The sequence below is a fragment of the Mobula birostris genome, chromosome 13, assembly GCF_030028105.1.
Source record: "Mobula birostris isolate sMobBir1 chromosome 13, sMobBir1.hap1, whole genome shotgun sequence".
In the NCBI taxonomy this organism is placed as follows: Eukaryota; Metazoa; Chordata; class Chondrichthyes; order Myliobatiformes; family Myliobatidae; genus Mobula; species Mobula birostris.
In genome coordinates, this window is record NC_092382.1 from 100968694 (window position 1) to 100986959 (window position 18266).

At 50.8% G+C, this 18266-nt stretch overlaps 2 gene segments (V, D, J or C); both read left to right on the forward strand.

The window, feature by feature from the left end:
• The first annotated feature begins 1369 nt into the window (after positions 1 to 1369).
• Positions 1370 to 3648, forward strand: LOC140207414 (T cell receptor beta variable 30-like). The segment is given in 3 exon segments: positions 1370 to 1420; positions 2366 to 2724; positions 3631 to 3648. Coding segments are annotated over 3 exon segments (414 nt in total).
• A 5407-nt stretch (positions 3649 to 9055) lies between these two features.
• Positions 9056 to 12353, forward strand: LOC140208118 (T cell receptor beta variable 30-like). The segment is given in 3 exon segments: positions 9056 to 9116; positions 11321 to 11398; positions 11977 to 12353. Coding segments are annotated over 3 exon segments (516 nt in total).
• The last annotated feature ends 5913 nt before the right edge of the window (positions 12354 to 18266 follow it).

The window sequence follows — 18266 nt, forward strand, 5'->3', positions numbered from 1 at the left end:
TCATAAATCAGAACGGCACAGATACTGGCCCAACCGTGCCAACAAGCGAACCGGAATTTCCCAATGCTCCCCGCTCCACTTGCTTCCTCAATTTTACTAAGGCACTGCCACAACCCCTTCCCCTGACAAATGCGCACATTACTTGAGAGTAGCCTCATCAACGCCTTATATAACTACAGCATAATGTTTCATCTCCTGTGCTCAAAGTCCAGGGAAAAGGAGATGCGGAGTGGTTCAGGTGGGGGCGGGAGATGATTGTGTCATTACCGGAAGTCAGTGAAATCAATATTCATGCATCTGGCTCGAGGCTACCCAGAGGAGTATAAGATGCTGTTCCTCCGGCATTGTGTGCGTGTTACAAAGTGCATACCCGAGACGATCAGCATCGACTGGCACTGACAGCCCTTCTCCGCTGAATCCACCCCCACTCCCGACTCTATCAGATCCCGTCACCATCCGCTCCTCCTGCAACACTTGCTCCCGCTCTTCTGGCGGCCGGGCCGCCGATCCATTGTTGGTTTGCCAGCAGTCCGGTTCAATAGGTGAAATATACTGTAAATGACAGCAATTATAAATAAATAAACGACTGCTCAGATCAACAAACAAACAAACAATAAATAGCAAATAAATACATCAATAGAACAATGCGGAAATAAAGAAATGAATCGTTAGAGAAAGAAGCACGTATGTCATTAAACAGATAGACAGACAGATAGAAGATACACACACACAAACACACACACACACACACACACACACACACACACACACACACATATACAGAAACAGACACACACACACACACACACACACACACACACACACACACAAAATGCATTGCAAACGCGTAGAGGGAAAAATACTGAAGCAGTGTTGACATGTTCATTTTCCGATCAGAAATCTGATGGCGGAGGGGCAGAAGGTGTTCCTGAATCGCTGAGTATGTGTCTTCAGTCTCCTGTACCCCCTCCTCGATGGCAGCACTGCGAAGAGGGTATCTCCTTGGTGGTTGGGGTCGCGAGTGATGGTTGCTGCCTTTTTGAGGTTTCTCTCCTTGAAGATGCCCTCGATGCTGGAGAAGCTATTGCTGATGACGGATGTGATTGCGTTCACCACTGTCTAAACACCGGAAACTGCTGATGCTGGAAATCTGAATCAACACACATAATATGAGAAGGTCTGGGCGCGGACATGGAAATGAACAGACAGTTGACGTTTCCTGCAGACACCCACCTCTTCAGCATTTTCCGATACTGCCGATTGGCCCCTCCACACCAGACGGTGACTGCAGGCGGCAATTTGCCCGGATGGGGCGGGGAATAGACGAGGCGTTTCTCCCCAGTCGCCACCTCGCACAACACAGAGAGGGATTCCGGAGAGAGGATGTTGCTGTTACTGGTCCTGGCGCCGTTGCTTCAACGTAAGAAATAATCTAACACAACAATTAATCTTCAATCATTAACCAGGTTTGGGTCACTATATTATCGGAAAGATGTTAAAATAGAACGAGTGCAGAAAAGATTTACCAGGGTAATGCAATGGTCTGAGTGTCCAAGAATCAAGGAGAAATTGCCCGGACTAGGATTTCATTCCCAGCAAAATCGAGGATGCGGACACAGATTTAAAATGGGACGGGAACTGTACTGTACTTAAAACGGGACGGCACGGGATTATGAATGGGAGTCGAGAGATTGAAAGGGGACATCAGATGATGATGGTTAGTTGTTGCTAGAAATAATGACGGACATGTTAACAAAGTTTAAATATCATCTACTTATACAGAAGTGCATCGATAGGAGAGGGTCACAGGGCGATTGGCTGGACACGGTCAGCTGGGACGGTCTCGGTTGTAAACAGTGACACCATGGCCGGGTTCGGCTGAAGGGGTCCGTTCCCATGGCGATGTCAAAGTTAAATTCCAGTTTATTGTGTTTGACCAACTTACGGGCGGCAGCATCAAATGCACAGAACACCAGACGAGCAACATTCACGGGGAAAAACGACGTCAATATAAACTATTCACGACTAAAGGTCAAACCAGTTCAGTTTCAGTTTAAAAAGATCAAGATGGTCCCGGTGTTGCTGAACTGCAGTAATCCATGACCTGTCGTTTGGATACCGAATGAGTCAAGGAACTTAGAGATAATTATCATATTAATATTTTATGCTGTTTAGAACGTATATATTGCTATTTTTAGCAAATTCTTTCGCGTTATTTACCACTGACCGAATTCCTCGAAATCTGCTCAAACTGATCGCCTCGTTCGTTTTCCCCTACACTCTGTCCTTCCCTTTAACCACAGATCCCACGTACACGGGTCTTTCTGTTCATTTAACTCTCTCCACATCCCGTTCCCCTCCCCAGGAGCGACGTCGCAGTCCGTTCGCCAGGACACGCCGGCTCTGTCCAAATCTCCCGGCGAGAGCGTGGAGCTGAAATGCATCCTGGACGGCGGTAGCGCTAGCAATTATCTCTACTGGTACAGACAATATCCGGGAAAGGAGATTCAGTACATGTTTCATTCCACAACGATCAAAACCGTCAGTACGGAGGAGGCTGTGGACGGCTTCACTGCACGGAGACCCGATGCAAACACGTTCATTCTCAACTCCACCAGCCTGCGCCCGGACCAGTCGGCTGTCTACCACTGCGCCTGGAGTACTCACAGTGGCTCAGAGACAAGCCGGGGCCCGACAAAAACCTTCGCAGTCGACAGGAAGCAGGTGAGTGTGAGAACCATTGATCTGCATTGCACTGAACACGCACAAGATTGTTGAAAAACACGTGCAAGGCAGCATTAGCAAGTCTGCAGGTGACACTGAGAAGCAGTGGTATCGTTCCAGATTAGATCGAGGTGCGAGGGTGAAAACGACCTATCGAGCTGTTGCCAAAGGAGGAGACAGTGAATTGAGGAAACGAATCCTCACATGGGAGCGGTGAAGAATCCGGGGCGGCACGGTAAAGGAGCGTAGCGGGTAACGTCACAATATTAACGCGCTCGCATTTATTTCCACCGTGACCACACGGGCTTCCTCCGGTTTTCCCGCATAATCGCAAACATTCGTACATTACAAAGACTGACTGAGACGGTTTGATCAAAGTGAAAATCAATTACAGGGCCGGACAAAACAAGAGAAGCTGTCGAAACGGGCAGAAGTTTTGGGAAGTTAGAATGGGATATGATTTTCAACGTGAATGTTGGAGAACTGGGTAGTGTTGTGGAACAGAGGGACCATGGAGAGGAGGTAAAAGGTTCATGGAAGGTGGAGTCACAAGTAGACGGGGCGGCGAGGAAGGCGTTTACACGCAGACCCTCGTCAGTCAGGACACTGAGTACGGCAGGCGGGAGGTTATGCTGCAATTGTACGAGACTGAGGTCAGTTCGCACTTGGAGTACAGTGTTAATGTTTGGACGTCCCGCTGCAGCGAAAGGTGCCACTGAGCTGAGGGAGAGGGAGATTGACGAGGATGCTGCCTGGATGGAGACAGACCACTAATCGAGCTCTTGCCAGCTGACGGGACAGTGATCTGGAGAAACGTATTCTCACATGGGAGTGGAGGGTGGTAAGTGCCGGCACGGTGGAGTGCCATTACGGTGAACGAGACGCTGTTTCTGCTCTCCGATTCAGTTCCGCGGCTGTCTGTAAGGAGTTTGCACACTCTCCAGGTAACCTCTTGGGCGTCCTCCTGTTTAATCACACATTCACACAGCTTCCTACAATTTAAAGACGTGCGGGTGGGTAGGACTGATCACATGAGCCGGGAGGCCTGCGACCGTGCTGTTTCCCTCAATATAACCAGTAAAATATGAACATCTTCTTACAATGACGATGTGATCAAATGATTTTTGCGGGGCAAGTTGTTTGCATTTTCAACACAGAGTGTGGTGGGAGGCTGGAATTTGTTGCGAGGGGTGGTGGTGGTGTTGAAGGCAGATACGACAGAGGCTCAGTAACAACACGAGTTCAGATAGTAAACGATGCAACGCTACTGACGCTTCATGGGTGATGAGACCTTGGTGACGGCAGAGAGTTCAGTAGTCATATGGCCTTGGGGAAGGAGCTGCTTCCCTTCCGAACAGTTCTTGTCCAAGATGTGCGGGGCAAGTTTCATTATGTAGAGAGCGGTGCTGCCTGAAAAGCCCGCAACCACAACAGGGACAGAGTTCCCCTTGTCCCCACCAGCCTGCGGATCCAGCACATTATCCTCCTCAACTTCCGCCACCTTCAACAGGACCCCACCACCAAGCACATCTTCCTTTCTCCACCCCTCTCCGCCTTCCGCAGGGTTCGGTCCCTCCGCGACTCGCCCGTACACACGACCCTCCCCACGGATCTCCCAACCGGCACTTATCCCTGTAAGCGTAAGTGGTACACCTGTCCCTACACCTCCTCTCTTGCCACCATTCAGGGCCCCAAACAGTCCTTGCAGGTGAGACAACACTTCACTTGTGAGTCTGTTGGGGTCATCTATTGCATCCAGTGCTCCCGGTGCGGCCTCCTCTACATCGGTGAAACCCGACGCAGATTGGGGGACCGCTTCGTCGAGCACCTCCACTCCGTCCGCCACAACAGACAGGATCTCCCGGTAGCCACCCACTTCAACTATACTTCCCATTCCCATTCAGATATGTCTATACATGGCCTCCTCTACTGCCATGAGGTTAAACTCAGGTTGGAGGAGCAGCACCTCATTAACTGTCTAGGTAGTCTCCAGCCCGTTGGTATGAACATAGAATTCTCCAAATTTCGGTAATTCCCTCCCCTTCCCTTCCTCTGTCTCTATTTCACTCTAGCCCTCCCCCAGCTTCCACATGGTTTCGCCTCCTTCTTCTACTACCCATTGTTTTCAGGACTATGACGTCAATGCTTCCCCACCCCCACCCCTTTGTCTTTCAAGTTACTGGTCTTTCAACTGAAGCTACAAGCATTCTTCAAATCCTTCCCCATCTTTCATTGTTCAGTCCTGACGAAGGGTTGCGGCCCTAAACGTCGACTCATCATTTGTGACTGATGCTGCCCGACCTGCTGAGTTCATCCAGCGTGCAAACAGCCGTCGGTGTCCTCCGGGGCTGGGAGCAGTGTGTCCCGATGTTCTTCTGTGCGCTGGCGACGGCCCGCCGAAGTGCTTTCCTGTCGGCTGTGGTACAATTGAGACCTCTGCCAGATCTCCGTGCTCCCCAGGATGGAAGTCCCCGTCCCTTCCACCTTTCCCTGAGGCTCGGGTCCTCAGATGGAGTCTAATCCAGGTCAAGGTGAGGTGCCACACCTCGGCAGGGCAAGCAGACAATAGGGGCAGGAGTAGGCCATTCGGCCCCTTTGAGCCAGCACCGCCATTCACTGTGATCATGGCTGATCATCCACAATCAGTATCCAGATTCTGCCTTATCCCCATAACCTTTGATTCCACTATCTTTAAGAGCTCTATCCATCTCTTTCTTGAAAGCATCCAGAGACTTGGCCTCCACAGCCTTCTGGGGCAGAGCATTCCACATATCCACCATTCTCTGGGTGAAAAAGTTTTTCCTCAACTCCGTTCTAAATGGCCTACCCCTAATTCTTAAACTGTGGCCTCTGGTTCTGGACTCCCCCAATATGCTTCCTGCCTCCAGCGTGTCCAAATCCTTAAATAATCTTGTATGTTGCAATCAGATCCCCTCTCAGCCTTCTAAGTTCCAGCGTACGCAAGCCCAGTCGCTCCCATCTTTCAACATATGACAGTCCCGCCATCCCGGGAATTAACCTTGTGAACCTCCCCTGCACTCCCTCAATGGCAAGAATCTCTTTCCTCAAATTTGGAGACCAAAACTGCACACAGTACTCCAGATGTGGTCTCACCAGGGCCCTGTACAGCTGCAGAAGGACCTCTTTACTCTTATACTCAATTCTCCTTGTTATGAAGACCAGCATGCCACCTGTGGGATCCCTCAGGACTCTCCCTCACCTCATCTGCCCGAGCAACCTCACGCCTTGTTTTCGCCCTCCCGATTTCCCTCCGGACTGTCCTCCTGCATTCCTCTGGCCTGCTCTGGTCTTGCTCTGGCCTTGCCTAGGCCTGCTGAGGCAGGCCTCAATAATCGCTTGAAGACCAGGCTCTCCGTGAGGCACAGGAGAAGAATTAGGCCGTCACTCAGTCGAGGCCGATCCTTTTCCTCCCCTCCATCTCCTCCTCAACCCCAGTTCCCGGCCTTCTCCTCCGTAACCTTCGATGCCTTGCCCAAACCAAGAAGCTATCCCTCTCTGCCTTAAATACACCCAACCATCCACAGCTGCCTGCTGTAAGAAATTTCACAAATTCACCAACCCCCTGGTTGCTGGTGTTGTAGATAGTGTAGAGGATTGTCAAAGATTGCAGAGAGATATTGACAGGATGCAGAAGTGGGCTGAGAAGTGGCAGATGGCGTTCAACCCGGAGAAGTGTGAGGTGGGACACTTTGGAAGGACAAACTCCAAGGCAGAGTACAAAGTAAATGACAGGATACTTGGTAGTGTGGAGGAGCAGAGGGATCTGGGGGTACATGTCCACAGATTCCCTGAAAGTTGCCTCACAGGTGGATAGGGTAGTTAAGAAAGCTTATGGGGGGTTAGCTTTCATAAGTCGAGGGACAGAGTTTAAGAGTCGCGATGGAATGATGCAGCTCTATAAAACTCTGGTTAGGCCACACTCGGAGTATTGTGTCCAGTTCTGGTCACCTCACTATAGGAAGGATGTGGAAGCATTGGAAAGGGTACAGAGGAGATTTACCAGAAGAGAAGGAGTGAGGGGAGAGGGAGGGAGAGAGGAGGGGAGAGGGGGGGGAGAGGGGGAGAGACAGGGGGCGAGAGGGGGGAGGGGGGAGAGGGGAGAGAGAGGGGGAGAGGGGGAGAGAGAGAGAGGGGGAGAGAGAGAGGGGGAGAGAGAGAGGGGGAGAGAGAGAGGGGGAGAGAGAGAGGGGGAGAGAGAGGAGGGAAGAGAGAGGGGGAGAGGGGAAGGGGAGGGGGGGAGAGAGGGGGAGGGGGAGGGGACAGGGGAGAGGGGGGAGGGGAGGGGGAGAGGGGACAGGGGAGAGGGGGGAGGGGAGGGGGAGAGGGGAGGGGGGGAGAGTGGGGGGGGAGAGGGGGAGAGAGAGGGAGAGAGGGGGAGGGGAGAGGGGGGAGAGGGGGAAAGTGGGGGAGAGAGTGGGGAAAGAGAGTGGGGGAGAGCACGGAGCAAGGGGAAAGAGGGGAGAGAGAGGGGACAGAGAGGGGCGAGAGGGATCTCACCTGATTTTCTGTGCCTCCAGCTCCTTCACGGCCTCCCTCAGCCGCTCGGCTGCTCCCTCGGCCTCCCGGCGCCCCTCCTCCTCCTCGGCGGCCGCCCTCCGGGCCTCGGCTGCCTCACCCTGCGCCTCCCTCAGAGCCTCCTCGGCCTGCCGGGCGGCGTCCCGGGCCCGCGACACGTCTGCCGTCAGCGAGGATTACAGCGTCTACAGAGTATTTAGTGTAAATACAAACAGGCGTTATCCACTGAGTTTGGATAAGACTACAACCCGCGGAGAGGAAACTCGGGAAGAGAGGGAAGAGTAGGGAAAGGTGAGAGCGAGAAAGAAAAAAGAGAGAAAGTACGAGAGAGAGGTAGCGAAGACAGTAAATGCTTGTTCCTGGCCAAACCCACCGCCAGCTGTTTCCTGTCACGTTAGAAGGTTTATGGTGAACGCCTGTGTGTCACCGAGTCACTGTGAGGACTCCACCCGCAGAGGTAGACGGCCGAGTGGTTCGGCAGCAGGCCGGGAGAGGTCAGGATAAACGTCTCGGCATTCGGTCTTCGGGCGGTGAATAATACGATAGGTAGAGTGATTAGACTGACAGGGGGAATCAGGTTGAGAGAGCGAGAGAGCGAGAGAGAGAGAGAGAGAGAGAGAGAGAGAAAGAGAGAGAGAGAGAGAGAGAGAGAGAGAGAGAGAACGAGAGAGGGGCAGAGCTAAATTTGAAAGGGAGATATGTGATAAGAACTGGACAAAGGCAGAGAAATGTTAGGTCAAGAGGGGAAGAGAGTCAGAGAACTAAGAAGAGCAGATGAAGACGAAGATACAGTGATAAAATATTGCCCAGGTAAATCGCGAAAATGAGATAGAAAGACAGAGAAAGGGAAGAAGAGTATGGGAGAAAGGGAGAGTGAGAAAGGGAGAAAGGGAAAGGGAGAAAAGGGCAGATGGGTACAGACAGAGAATGGAAAGGGATGAATACTTCAAGTGGATAAGGAAGGGCAGAAAACAACAAAACATGTTTGATGATTGAAATACAATAGGGCAAAAACACAACAGTGGATAAAAAATAGGAACGGCATATAGAAAGGGAGATGAAAAAAATGAGGGTGGAGATCGAACGAAAACGATAGGGAATAGGTTGTGGAATTATTAAACGAGGTCGACATTTTACCGTGAAGCCAGATTATCAACTGGAGAAACTGCAGCATATTTCACTCAAAGGTTTGACTTCACGATTTCGAGAGGCCGTCGAGAGTGAAATGAGTTCGAACAGGAGGCCCCGCCCTTTCCGGCCTGATGGACAGACGTCCTCGCACTGCTATTGGCTGATTTGCTCCTCCCGTTCTGAAGAGCGGGTTCGGGGTGGGCGGAGCGGAGTAGAGGGAGCGGCTGCGCTCTGCTTCACTGGCTGCGGGCCGAGCTGTGTGTGAGATCGGCCGGGGATTTCTCCGAGGAGGCGCGAGGCAGTTTGGGATTTGAGGTTCAGAAGCGCTTTGATTTTTTATTTCTCAGAACAGCCAAATAACAAACAAGGCACATACCCAGGAAACCGCGAATTAACGGTCAGAGGGGTGTCTCAGGGCGATTAGCACGGAGAGAGACAGAGAGAGGGGAGCGAGAGAAAGAGTGAGAGAGAGAGAGAGAGAGAAGGAGAGAGATTGAGAGAGGGAGACATACATGAAGAGAGAGAGAGCAGCTGCGGAGATTGACAGAGCTTGAAAGAGAAAAACGGGGCTTTAATGCGAACAGTATTTCAAGGGGACAAACAGAAAGCAATAAACACTAGGCCAACCAGAGCTATTAACTAAAACTCTCACACATGAAACGAGATGCGAACACCGCGTCTGAAACGAATATCCAAGCGTAAACCGAACACCGCTGGTGTTCGGAGTCAGTCCACTGTTCTCAGGGACGGCCGAATGCAAGCCGACAGCGTAACGTTGCTGTGCTTTGCTCGAGTATAGACAAACACTATAACGACAAGCAGGGAGCTAAGTACCACCGTAATGAAGTAATTATCTGATCCCTACATATCCATGAGCACAATTATCGAATCTGCTGCGCAGCCGAGTCCTGGTTGTGACAGGGCTCCCGCATCCTTCCTTTGTCTTGGTTGTTTGCACCCTGCCGGACACTTCTCTGTCCAGGTCTGCATCCTACCAATGACCCATTGTAAGCAACGACAACCTGATGTACTTCCCGCAACACAACCAAGCTTCTCGTTCCCCGCAAGTGTACTACCCACTCTTCCACTTCCTCGTCGAAGTCAGTTGCGATGGAAACTATACAAGTGGTGTAAAAAGCGAGCGGAATGACAACGCAGTCTATCGGATTACGGACCTTTCAGACCTCTGATGGCGGAGGGGAAGAGCTTGCTCGAGGACCTTTCACTCTTCAGGCTCCAGTGCCTCCGCTGCGCTGGTCGGAAGGAGAAGAGGAAATGGTCTGGGTTGGCCAGGGCCCTCAGAGATGGATACTGATTGCTGGAGACACTGCTTTATATCTGTGTGAATCTATGAATACAGCGAGGTTTGTCGACTTTTGGATGGTATCTGGACGGTTGGCTATGTGTAGAGGGACAGGTACCCACTGGATATGGGCCAATTAGAAATCCCCTTCGAGAAGCCGTGGATGTATTTCATTACCTGGTAGATAGTGCGATAGCGCCCTCCGCTGGACGGATGGATAAAATGAAATAATTCTACACCACGTGCTCCCTTACTGGAGAAACAGAGCAGCAGGGGACAGACACTGGTTGACTAACTAACCCAAATTTCATGTTTTCAATGCGCTCCTCTTGATGTTTCAACTCCTGGTCTCAAATTGCGGAATTCCGGAATGACAGACCCGTTCTGCCGCTCTGGATGCGAACCCGCAAAGACAGCCCAAACTGGTCCTTAATCAGCGATATTAACCACAGACGGAGACCACCGACCCCTCGCTTAGTGAAATTCGTCCATGACATGAAAAAAAAGTTTGGAAATCCAGCCGGAGACAGACTATACTGACTTGTATTTAAAGGTCTTCTCCGCTGATTCCACGCTCCAGATGCCTCCCTCTGAGAGAGAGACGTCACCCTCTGCTGCTCCTACAACTCCAGCCCCTGGTCTCCAGGCGACCAGGCCGCCAATCTCAAGGGGATGGTTGGCGAATCATTATCAGAACCGGACACCGAGTTATTTCCAATGGTACATGTCCTAAAATTTATTGTGCAATAGATCAAATGTATGATAAATTACAGTAAATGTAAATAAAAACGGAAATAAATTAATAAACAGACGACTGCGCAGACAATAGCTGTCAAATAAACAAATAGACTAATATGGTATTTAATATATAGTCAGCTTAAAAACAGATGTACGCTTAAACAGATTGTGCTACACACACACACACACACACACACACACACACACACACACACAAACAAACAATGTGGGGCAAACAAGAGAGGGAAAAAACACTGAGGTGATGTTCATGGGTTCATGAGCCGATCAAAAATCTGATGGCGGAGGGGAAGAAGCTGTTCCCGAATCGTTGAGTGCGTGTCCCCAATCTCCCTCACCTCCCCCTTGATGGTAGTAATGAGAACAGGGCATGTCCTGGGTGTTGGGGGTCGACAATGAATGACGCCGCTTTACTGAAGTTTCCCCTGTTGAAGATATCCTCGATCCCGGGCGGAGGGGGGTGGGGTCGGGCTGCTGTTCGTGAGGGAGCTGGTTGAGTTTACTTGCCGCTAAAGACATGAAAGTCTCCGGATGCAGTACAGCCGAGTCAACACACACACACACACACACACACACACGCACACACACGCACACACACATACACACACACACACACACACACACACACACACACACACACACACACGCATACACACACACACACACACACACACACACACACACACACACACACACACACACACACACACACACATTGTTGTACGAACTCAGCATGTCTAGGCGCAGATAAGGAAATGCCGTTTGGGTCTTTGACCCACCTCCTTCCGCATTTCCCGTGTTCCGGATTGGTGACGCAGGCAGCAATGTGCCCGGAAGGGGCGGGGCCCTGATGCGGCGTTTTCTCCCCAGTCGCTGCCTCTCACAACGCAGAGAAGGTTTCCGGAGAGAGGATGTTTCTGTTACTCGCCCTGGCGCCGTTGCTTCAACGTAAGAAACAATCCAACTCAATAATTAATCTTTAATCCTTAACTAGGTTCGGCCAGTTTGCTATTGGAAAGATGTTAAACTCGAACGAGTGCGGGGAAGTTTTCGCAGTATTTTGCCAGTCTCTGCGTTCCCGAGATACAAGGAGAGGTTCCTTCGACTAGGATTTCATTCCCAGGGTAGCCGAAGATAAGGGATGGAGTTAAAGCGGGAGGGGAACGGGTACTTAAAACGTGACGGAACGGGTTTATTATGGGAGAGGAATAATTAAAGCGGATATCAGCGGATGACGACTCGTTCGAAGCAGCTGCCTGAAATACTGGCGGACATAGTGGGAAAGTTTAAACTTCATCTACTTACACATGAGTTCTTGGATTAGAAGGTTTACGGGTCTTTTGACCTGGCACCCGAAGATGGGACGAGCTCGGCGGTAAACAATGTCGGTATGAACGAGTTTCCATTCCATATCCCTCAGTGACGTTCGTTTTCCCCGACATTCCGCCCTCCTCTTTAACAAATGATCCACGTACTCGGGTTTTCCGGTTCATTTAACTCTCTTCACTTCCCGTTCACTTCCTCAGGTGCGACGTCGCAGTCCGTTCGTCAGGACACGCCGGCTCTCTCCAAATCTCCCGGCGAGAGCGTGGAGCTGAAATGCATCCTGGACGGCGGTAGCGCTAGCAATTACCTCTACTGGTACCGACAGTATCCGGGAAAAGAGATACAGAACCTGTTTTACTCCGTGGGTACCACGGCAATTCCGGAGGAGGGTGTGGACGGCTTCACCGCCCGGACACCCGATGCAAACACGTTCATTCTCAACTCCACCAGCCTGCACCCGGACCAGTCGGCCGTCTACTACTGCGCCTGGAGTCCTCACAGTGGCTCAGAGACAAGCCGGGGCCCGACAAAAACCTTCGCAGTCGACAGGAAGCAGGTGATGTGTGAGAACCATTGATCTGCATTGCACTGAACACGCACAAGATTGTTGAAAAACATGTGCAAGGCATCATTAACAAGTCTGCAGGTAACACTGAGAAGCAGTGGTATCGTTCCAGATTAATTCGGGGTGCGAGGATCAAAATGACCTATCGAGCTGTTTCCAAATGACGAGACAGTGAATTGAGGAAACGGATCCTCACATGGGAGCGGTGAAGAGTCCGAGGCGGCGCGGTAGAGGAGCGTAGCGGGTAACGTGAGGATATTAACGCGCTCGCATTCAGTTCCGCCGTGACTTTCTGGGCTTCCTCCGGTTTTCCCACGTATTCGCAAACCTTCGTGGATTATAACGACTGACTGAGACTGTTTGATCAAAGTGAACATCAATTCTGGGGCCGGGCAGAACAAGAGAAGCTGGAGACAGGCGCAGAAGTTTTGGGAAGTTAGAACGGGATATGATTTTCACCGTGAATGTTGGAGAACTGGCGAGCATTGTAGAACAGAGAGACCGTGGAGCAGAGGTAAATGCTTCCAGGAAAGTGGAGTCACGTGCAGACAGGTCGACGAGGAAAGCATTTGACACGCAGACCCTCGTCAGTCAGGGCACTGAGTACGGGAGTCGGGAGGTCAATTTGCAGTTGTACAAGACGTCGGTGAGGCCGCACTCGGAGGACGGTGTTCATGTTTGGTCGTCCTGCTGTAGGGAAAGATGCCACTGAGCTGGAAAGACTGCAGAGGGAGATTTACGAGGATGTTGCCTGGTCTCGAAGGACTACGTTATGTAAAAAGATTGGGCCAGGGTTGATCTTACACAGGTGTATAAAACCAGGAGGGTCTCAGATAGTGTGAATGTGCCCCCGTACCCGGGTAGGATGTGTCGTAAATCAAGAACTAGAGAGCACGGTTTTGAAATTAGGAAGAGATTCAAGCGTGGAGCCGAGACATCTTTTCTCCTGGAAAGTGGTCCGTGTATGGAACGACTTGCAGAGGAGGGTATTGAGGCGGCCTCAAGGACGCAGTTCAAAGAGACAGAGATAAGTTCGCTTCAACCGTACAAGACTTTAATGATCTTGTACCTGGAATCCCTGTGCACTTCCGGCTAACCTGCAACAGGAAATACGTCATTCAGCTGGAAAACCCGGAAGAATGTTTTAGCAGGAAGGTGCCAGGACTCGACGGACTAAGTTAATTGGAGAGGTGGTGATATAGAACTCTATCGATTGCGGAATTGTAAACTCGATACTGATAACTCAAAAGACGCATGAAAAAAATCGTGAGATGCACAGGGACCGTGAATGCTAAGGCATTAAAACATTACAACGCATCGGTTCACTATGAGATGGGAGCGACCCAAAAAGGGTCTGAAGGGGCCATTTTTAACGCAGGTGCTGGCAAGTATATGGAACGAGAGGCCAACAGAAATGGGAGAGACGGGTACATCCTGGGGACACTTTGTTCCTCCCCAGCTAGGCCCAGGGATCCCTTCTCAGATGTCATCAGGTCTGCTGAGAGTTCTCGACCACATCCCGATTTTAGGGTCCCGGATTCCTGCAGTACAGACGTAGCCCATCATTTTCTGCATTGTACTGTTCCATCTTGTACGTTCCTCCGTGACCGAGCGTGCGAATTCTACGTGTGACGTAATCGCCACAACAAACGTCATTTTCTAGCTCCAGCTACGCCTTGTCGACGGTGAAACAGTCCTTATCTTCCCCCGCCGTGACGCAGGAATGTCAGATGCACAGGAGACATGGGATGTTGGGATCTTATCAACCGTGCGCGCTGCGAGATGAACCCACCTGGAGTCTGAGTCTCTCGTTATAAACACTATTTTATTAATCATTACGTGATAAGGTAATATAAAACCAGACAAGGCAAACAGGTTAGCAGAGTAGTTGCATATATAAGTATGTAAATAAAGTTCCCAAACTTCTCCCAGCTCAGGTGATCAATGATACGGTCTTACGATGGTATAGGCAAAGTCAGTTCAGTTCTGGATATTGAATTGAGTAGAGTGGAGAGAGAGATGTTTTGTCTTCCCAGAGACGATGCCGTCGAGTCTTCCACGTCGTCCCCCTGCTCCCGAAACATCTGAAACTCACCGACTGTGACCACACAGAAGAGAACACCGTTTTCACCCGGTACAGCTATCAACCCAGGCGAGGGTTAAACACACCGATAGCTATCCACCGGTCACCCCTTTGTCCACACTGTGAGCAAAATCCCGACCTTTGTCGTTGGCACACAAACCCAACCAGTGTCAGTGTCTTCCGGGTCTCTGGTGTGCCTGATTACAAAGCCAGCTCACCTTGTATATATTCCACCGCAGCTGAACACCGGCTGTCCATCATGTAGCTCCGCCTTGCCGTTTCCAAGGCAACTCAGAGGTTTCTGTTGCTCTTTCACTCACGCGCGCTCTCCGCTCTCTCTCCCTTCTTAAATGAACCGTCCATATTGAATAATCCTTCAGATCTCGTCTCAGGAGTGACCAAATAATTCACGGGGATGCAACATAACCTCCCGACCTTTGATGGCTCTGGGTCTGGACTCGCTTGTGGTTGTTTGAATGAGGTGGGATCTAATTTAAATCTATCTAATATTGAAAGGCCGAGGTAGAGAGGACCTGAAGAGGAACTCTCCCATCATGTCGGAGTCTAGGATCAGAGGGCACAGCCTCACTATGGAGGGACGTCCCTAAGGGATGTAGATGAAGCGGGTTTCATTTAACGAGAGGGTAATGGATCAGTGGAATTCTTTGCCTCCAGATGGCTGTGGATGCCGTAATGGTATATATCTATGGTGGAATTTGATAGGTTCTTAGTTAGGGCATCAAAGTTTATGGGGAGGAGGCAGAGGAACGGGGTTGAGAGGGAAGTAAATCACTCCTGTTGGAACGGTGGAACAGACTGGATTGGCCGAATGGCCTTTGACCTTATGTCTGCTTGCCTTATGGCCTTTTACATGCAGGACCCGTCGGTTTATTACTTCTCTGCTCCATTCACCTCCTTCCCGTTGGCCGGTCTTAGCAGATGGGCTTAGCTGAATTTACATTTCCTGTACTCGAAATTTCCTCTGCGGTCAACCATACGACTTTTGCGCGTGACGTGACCACAGCGGCAAACGTCATTTCCTGTTCTCCCCACCTTGTCGACGGTGGAGGTTTTTGTCGCGTCGGCCCATTTCTCCCAGTCACTGTGTCAGCTCCAGGCGCAGAGGTACAGGGCCGATTGATTGGCCCAGATCTTGTCGGTTGTCAAATTCAAAGTCATTTCCTCAGGCCTCTTGGCGATGAATCTCTCCACGGTTTTGCCCGGAGTTGCAAAGTTCGTGCCAGCAGATTCGAACAGGTACTGTGGAGCGTATTGCCGGTACGAGTACATGTATGGATCGCTACTGCCTCCGGATAGCGTGCAGCTCAGTTGGACATACTTCCCTGGAGGCGCGGAGACAGCCTGCGGAGTCTGATGGATCTTCTGCGAATTCGCCTGTGGCACAAGGAAAGGGCGAAGAGAACAGCAGTGAGCATGGGGGGCCGGAGAGGGATATGAAAAGAAATGGTTAACGAGGGGTGAATGAGGGAAAGCAGAGGGACGACCTCGCAAAAGAGCAGCAGCGGTCCATTCGGTCCGCAACTACTTGCTAGCCCCTGCTTAGATGTAGATGTAGACTGGCCAAGGCATTATTTATTTCTCAAGCTACTCTTGAAGCCAATAAACATTTTACTGTGCTGAAATATCAAATATTCAGGCGATGATGGAATTGGATCGAAATGTAAATCTTAAAGAGTTGTGGAATTCAAGATATCCTTGGCTGAAAGGTCGAGTATTCGAGGTGAAATTTACTTACCGGGGTAGTTGAAAATAATACCCAGAAAAAGGGCGAGGAATCTCATTTTGGGGCCTTGGCTGCCGTGTGTGGGCCCAACGTGCGCTCTTCTCTCAGTGTCTGATCTCAGTGGACGAGCAGAATCGCGGAGTGAGTGAGCTGGATGAGCTCTCAGTCCAGCCCCCACCCGATCGACGCAGGATGTGGGCTGTGGCCAAGGGCAGGCAACGTCAGCGAACGCGTGATGTGATTGGCTAGACGTCGTCCAATGATCTGCGGAGAATGCGAATGGGCGTGACGTTGTTTCAAAGGCGTGGCGCTCCTTGTGCTTGTTCGCCGCTCGGATGCCGATAGTGTAAATACAAACAGGGTTTATCCACTGAGGTTGGGTGAGACAACAACCCGTAGTGACGTAGAGACGAAAATCGGGATGAGAGGGAAGAGATGAGAGCGAGAACGAAAAGGGAGCGAAAGTACGAGATGCTGCGAGAGAGCTACTGAAGACAGCAAATGCTTGTTCTCGGCCAAACCCACCGGCAGCTGTTTCCTGTCACGTTAGAAGTTTTTTGTTGAGCGTCGCTGTGTCCCTGAGTTACTGTGAAGACTCCACCCGCAGAAGTAGACGGCCGAGTGGTTCGGCAGCACGCCGGGAGAGGTCAGAATGAACGTCTCGGCACCCGGTCTCCGGGCGGTGAATCCGTCCACGGCCTCCTGAGGATAGAGAGTGTTGGCAGCCCCGGAGTAAAAGAGGTTGTGAATCTCCTTCCCGGGGTTTTGTCTGTACCAGTAGAAGGCGTTACCGCTGCTGCTGCCCTTTCTGAGGCACCTCAGAGCCACGCTTTCCCAGCAAGCTTTCTGAGGGCCGGAGGCGTATGAACGATGGCCTGCGGGCTCACACCTGGAAGAGAGGCGGGGAGAAGGGCAAGGTCAATAATCTGTAGGACGGGAGGAGTTTGGTGAAAAATTAGGAGCGGGTCTAGTGTCGGGTTATACGGACCATCTAGAGAGAGAGAGAAATTGGCAGAGTGTACTGCCAGAGAATGAGAAGTGATGACGACATCAAGTCGATAACGAGGATAAAAGAAGAGTAAAACATGTTTAGTGATTGAAATGCAAGAACAAAAAACGCAATAGTGGACAGAAAATAGAAACGGCGGAAAGACAGGGCGTTGAAAAGGTGAGGGAGGTGAAGGCAAGCAAAGGGAAGGGAATAGGTGGACGGTTGCTTAATTGTTAAAAGAGGTCGACATTTTACCCTGAAGCCAGATTATCAGCTCGAGCAGCAGCGGCATTTTTCACTCGAAGGTTCGCTTCACGATTTCCAGAGTGAAATGAGTTAGGCTGGGAGGTCCCGCCCCTTCCCCCCTTGATGGACGGACGTCCCCACGCTGCTATTGGCCGATATCTTCCACCCTTTCTGAAGAGCAGGGATGGGGTGGGCGGAATTGAGCAGAGGGAGAGGCTGCGCTCTACGTCATTTCCCCCGGACCCAGTCGTCTCTGAGATTGGCCAAGAGTTTCTCTGAGGAACTACATGGCCGTTCGGGATTTGAGGAGCAGAATTATTTTGACTTTTCTGTCTCAGATCAGCAAGAAAAGAAAGAAAGCACATCCCCAAGAGTCCATGAATTAACGGTCAGAGGTGTTTCTCAGGCAGATAAGGACGGAGAGGAAGAAACAGAGAGAAGACAGAGATAAGGAGACAGAGACAGAGAGAGAGAGACAGAGAGGGACAGAGAGAGAGCAGGCAGAGGGACAGAGAGAGTGTGTGAGTGCAGAGAGAGAGGAGAGAGGGAGATTGAGAGAGAGAGAGAGCTGCGACTTTAATGCCATCAGTATTCTAAAGGAAAATATAAAACACACGCTTGGCAAAAACTCTTACACAGGAAACTAGGTGTGAACACCGCGTCTGAAAGGAATACCCAAAATATAAATCAAACTCTGCTCGTCCTCGGAGTCAGTCCATTGTTCTGAGGGAAGGCCGAATGCAAGCCGACATCATAACTTTGCTGTGCTTTGCTCAAGTGTCGAGAAGTTTTTGACTGAAGGACAGAATGCGTTGAGGGACAGGTGCACACTGGATAGGGACTAATCAGAAATCCTCTTTG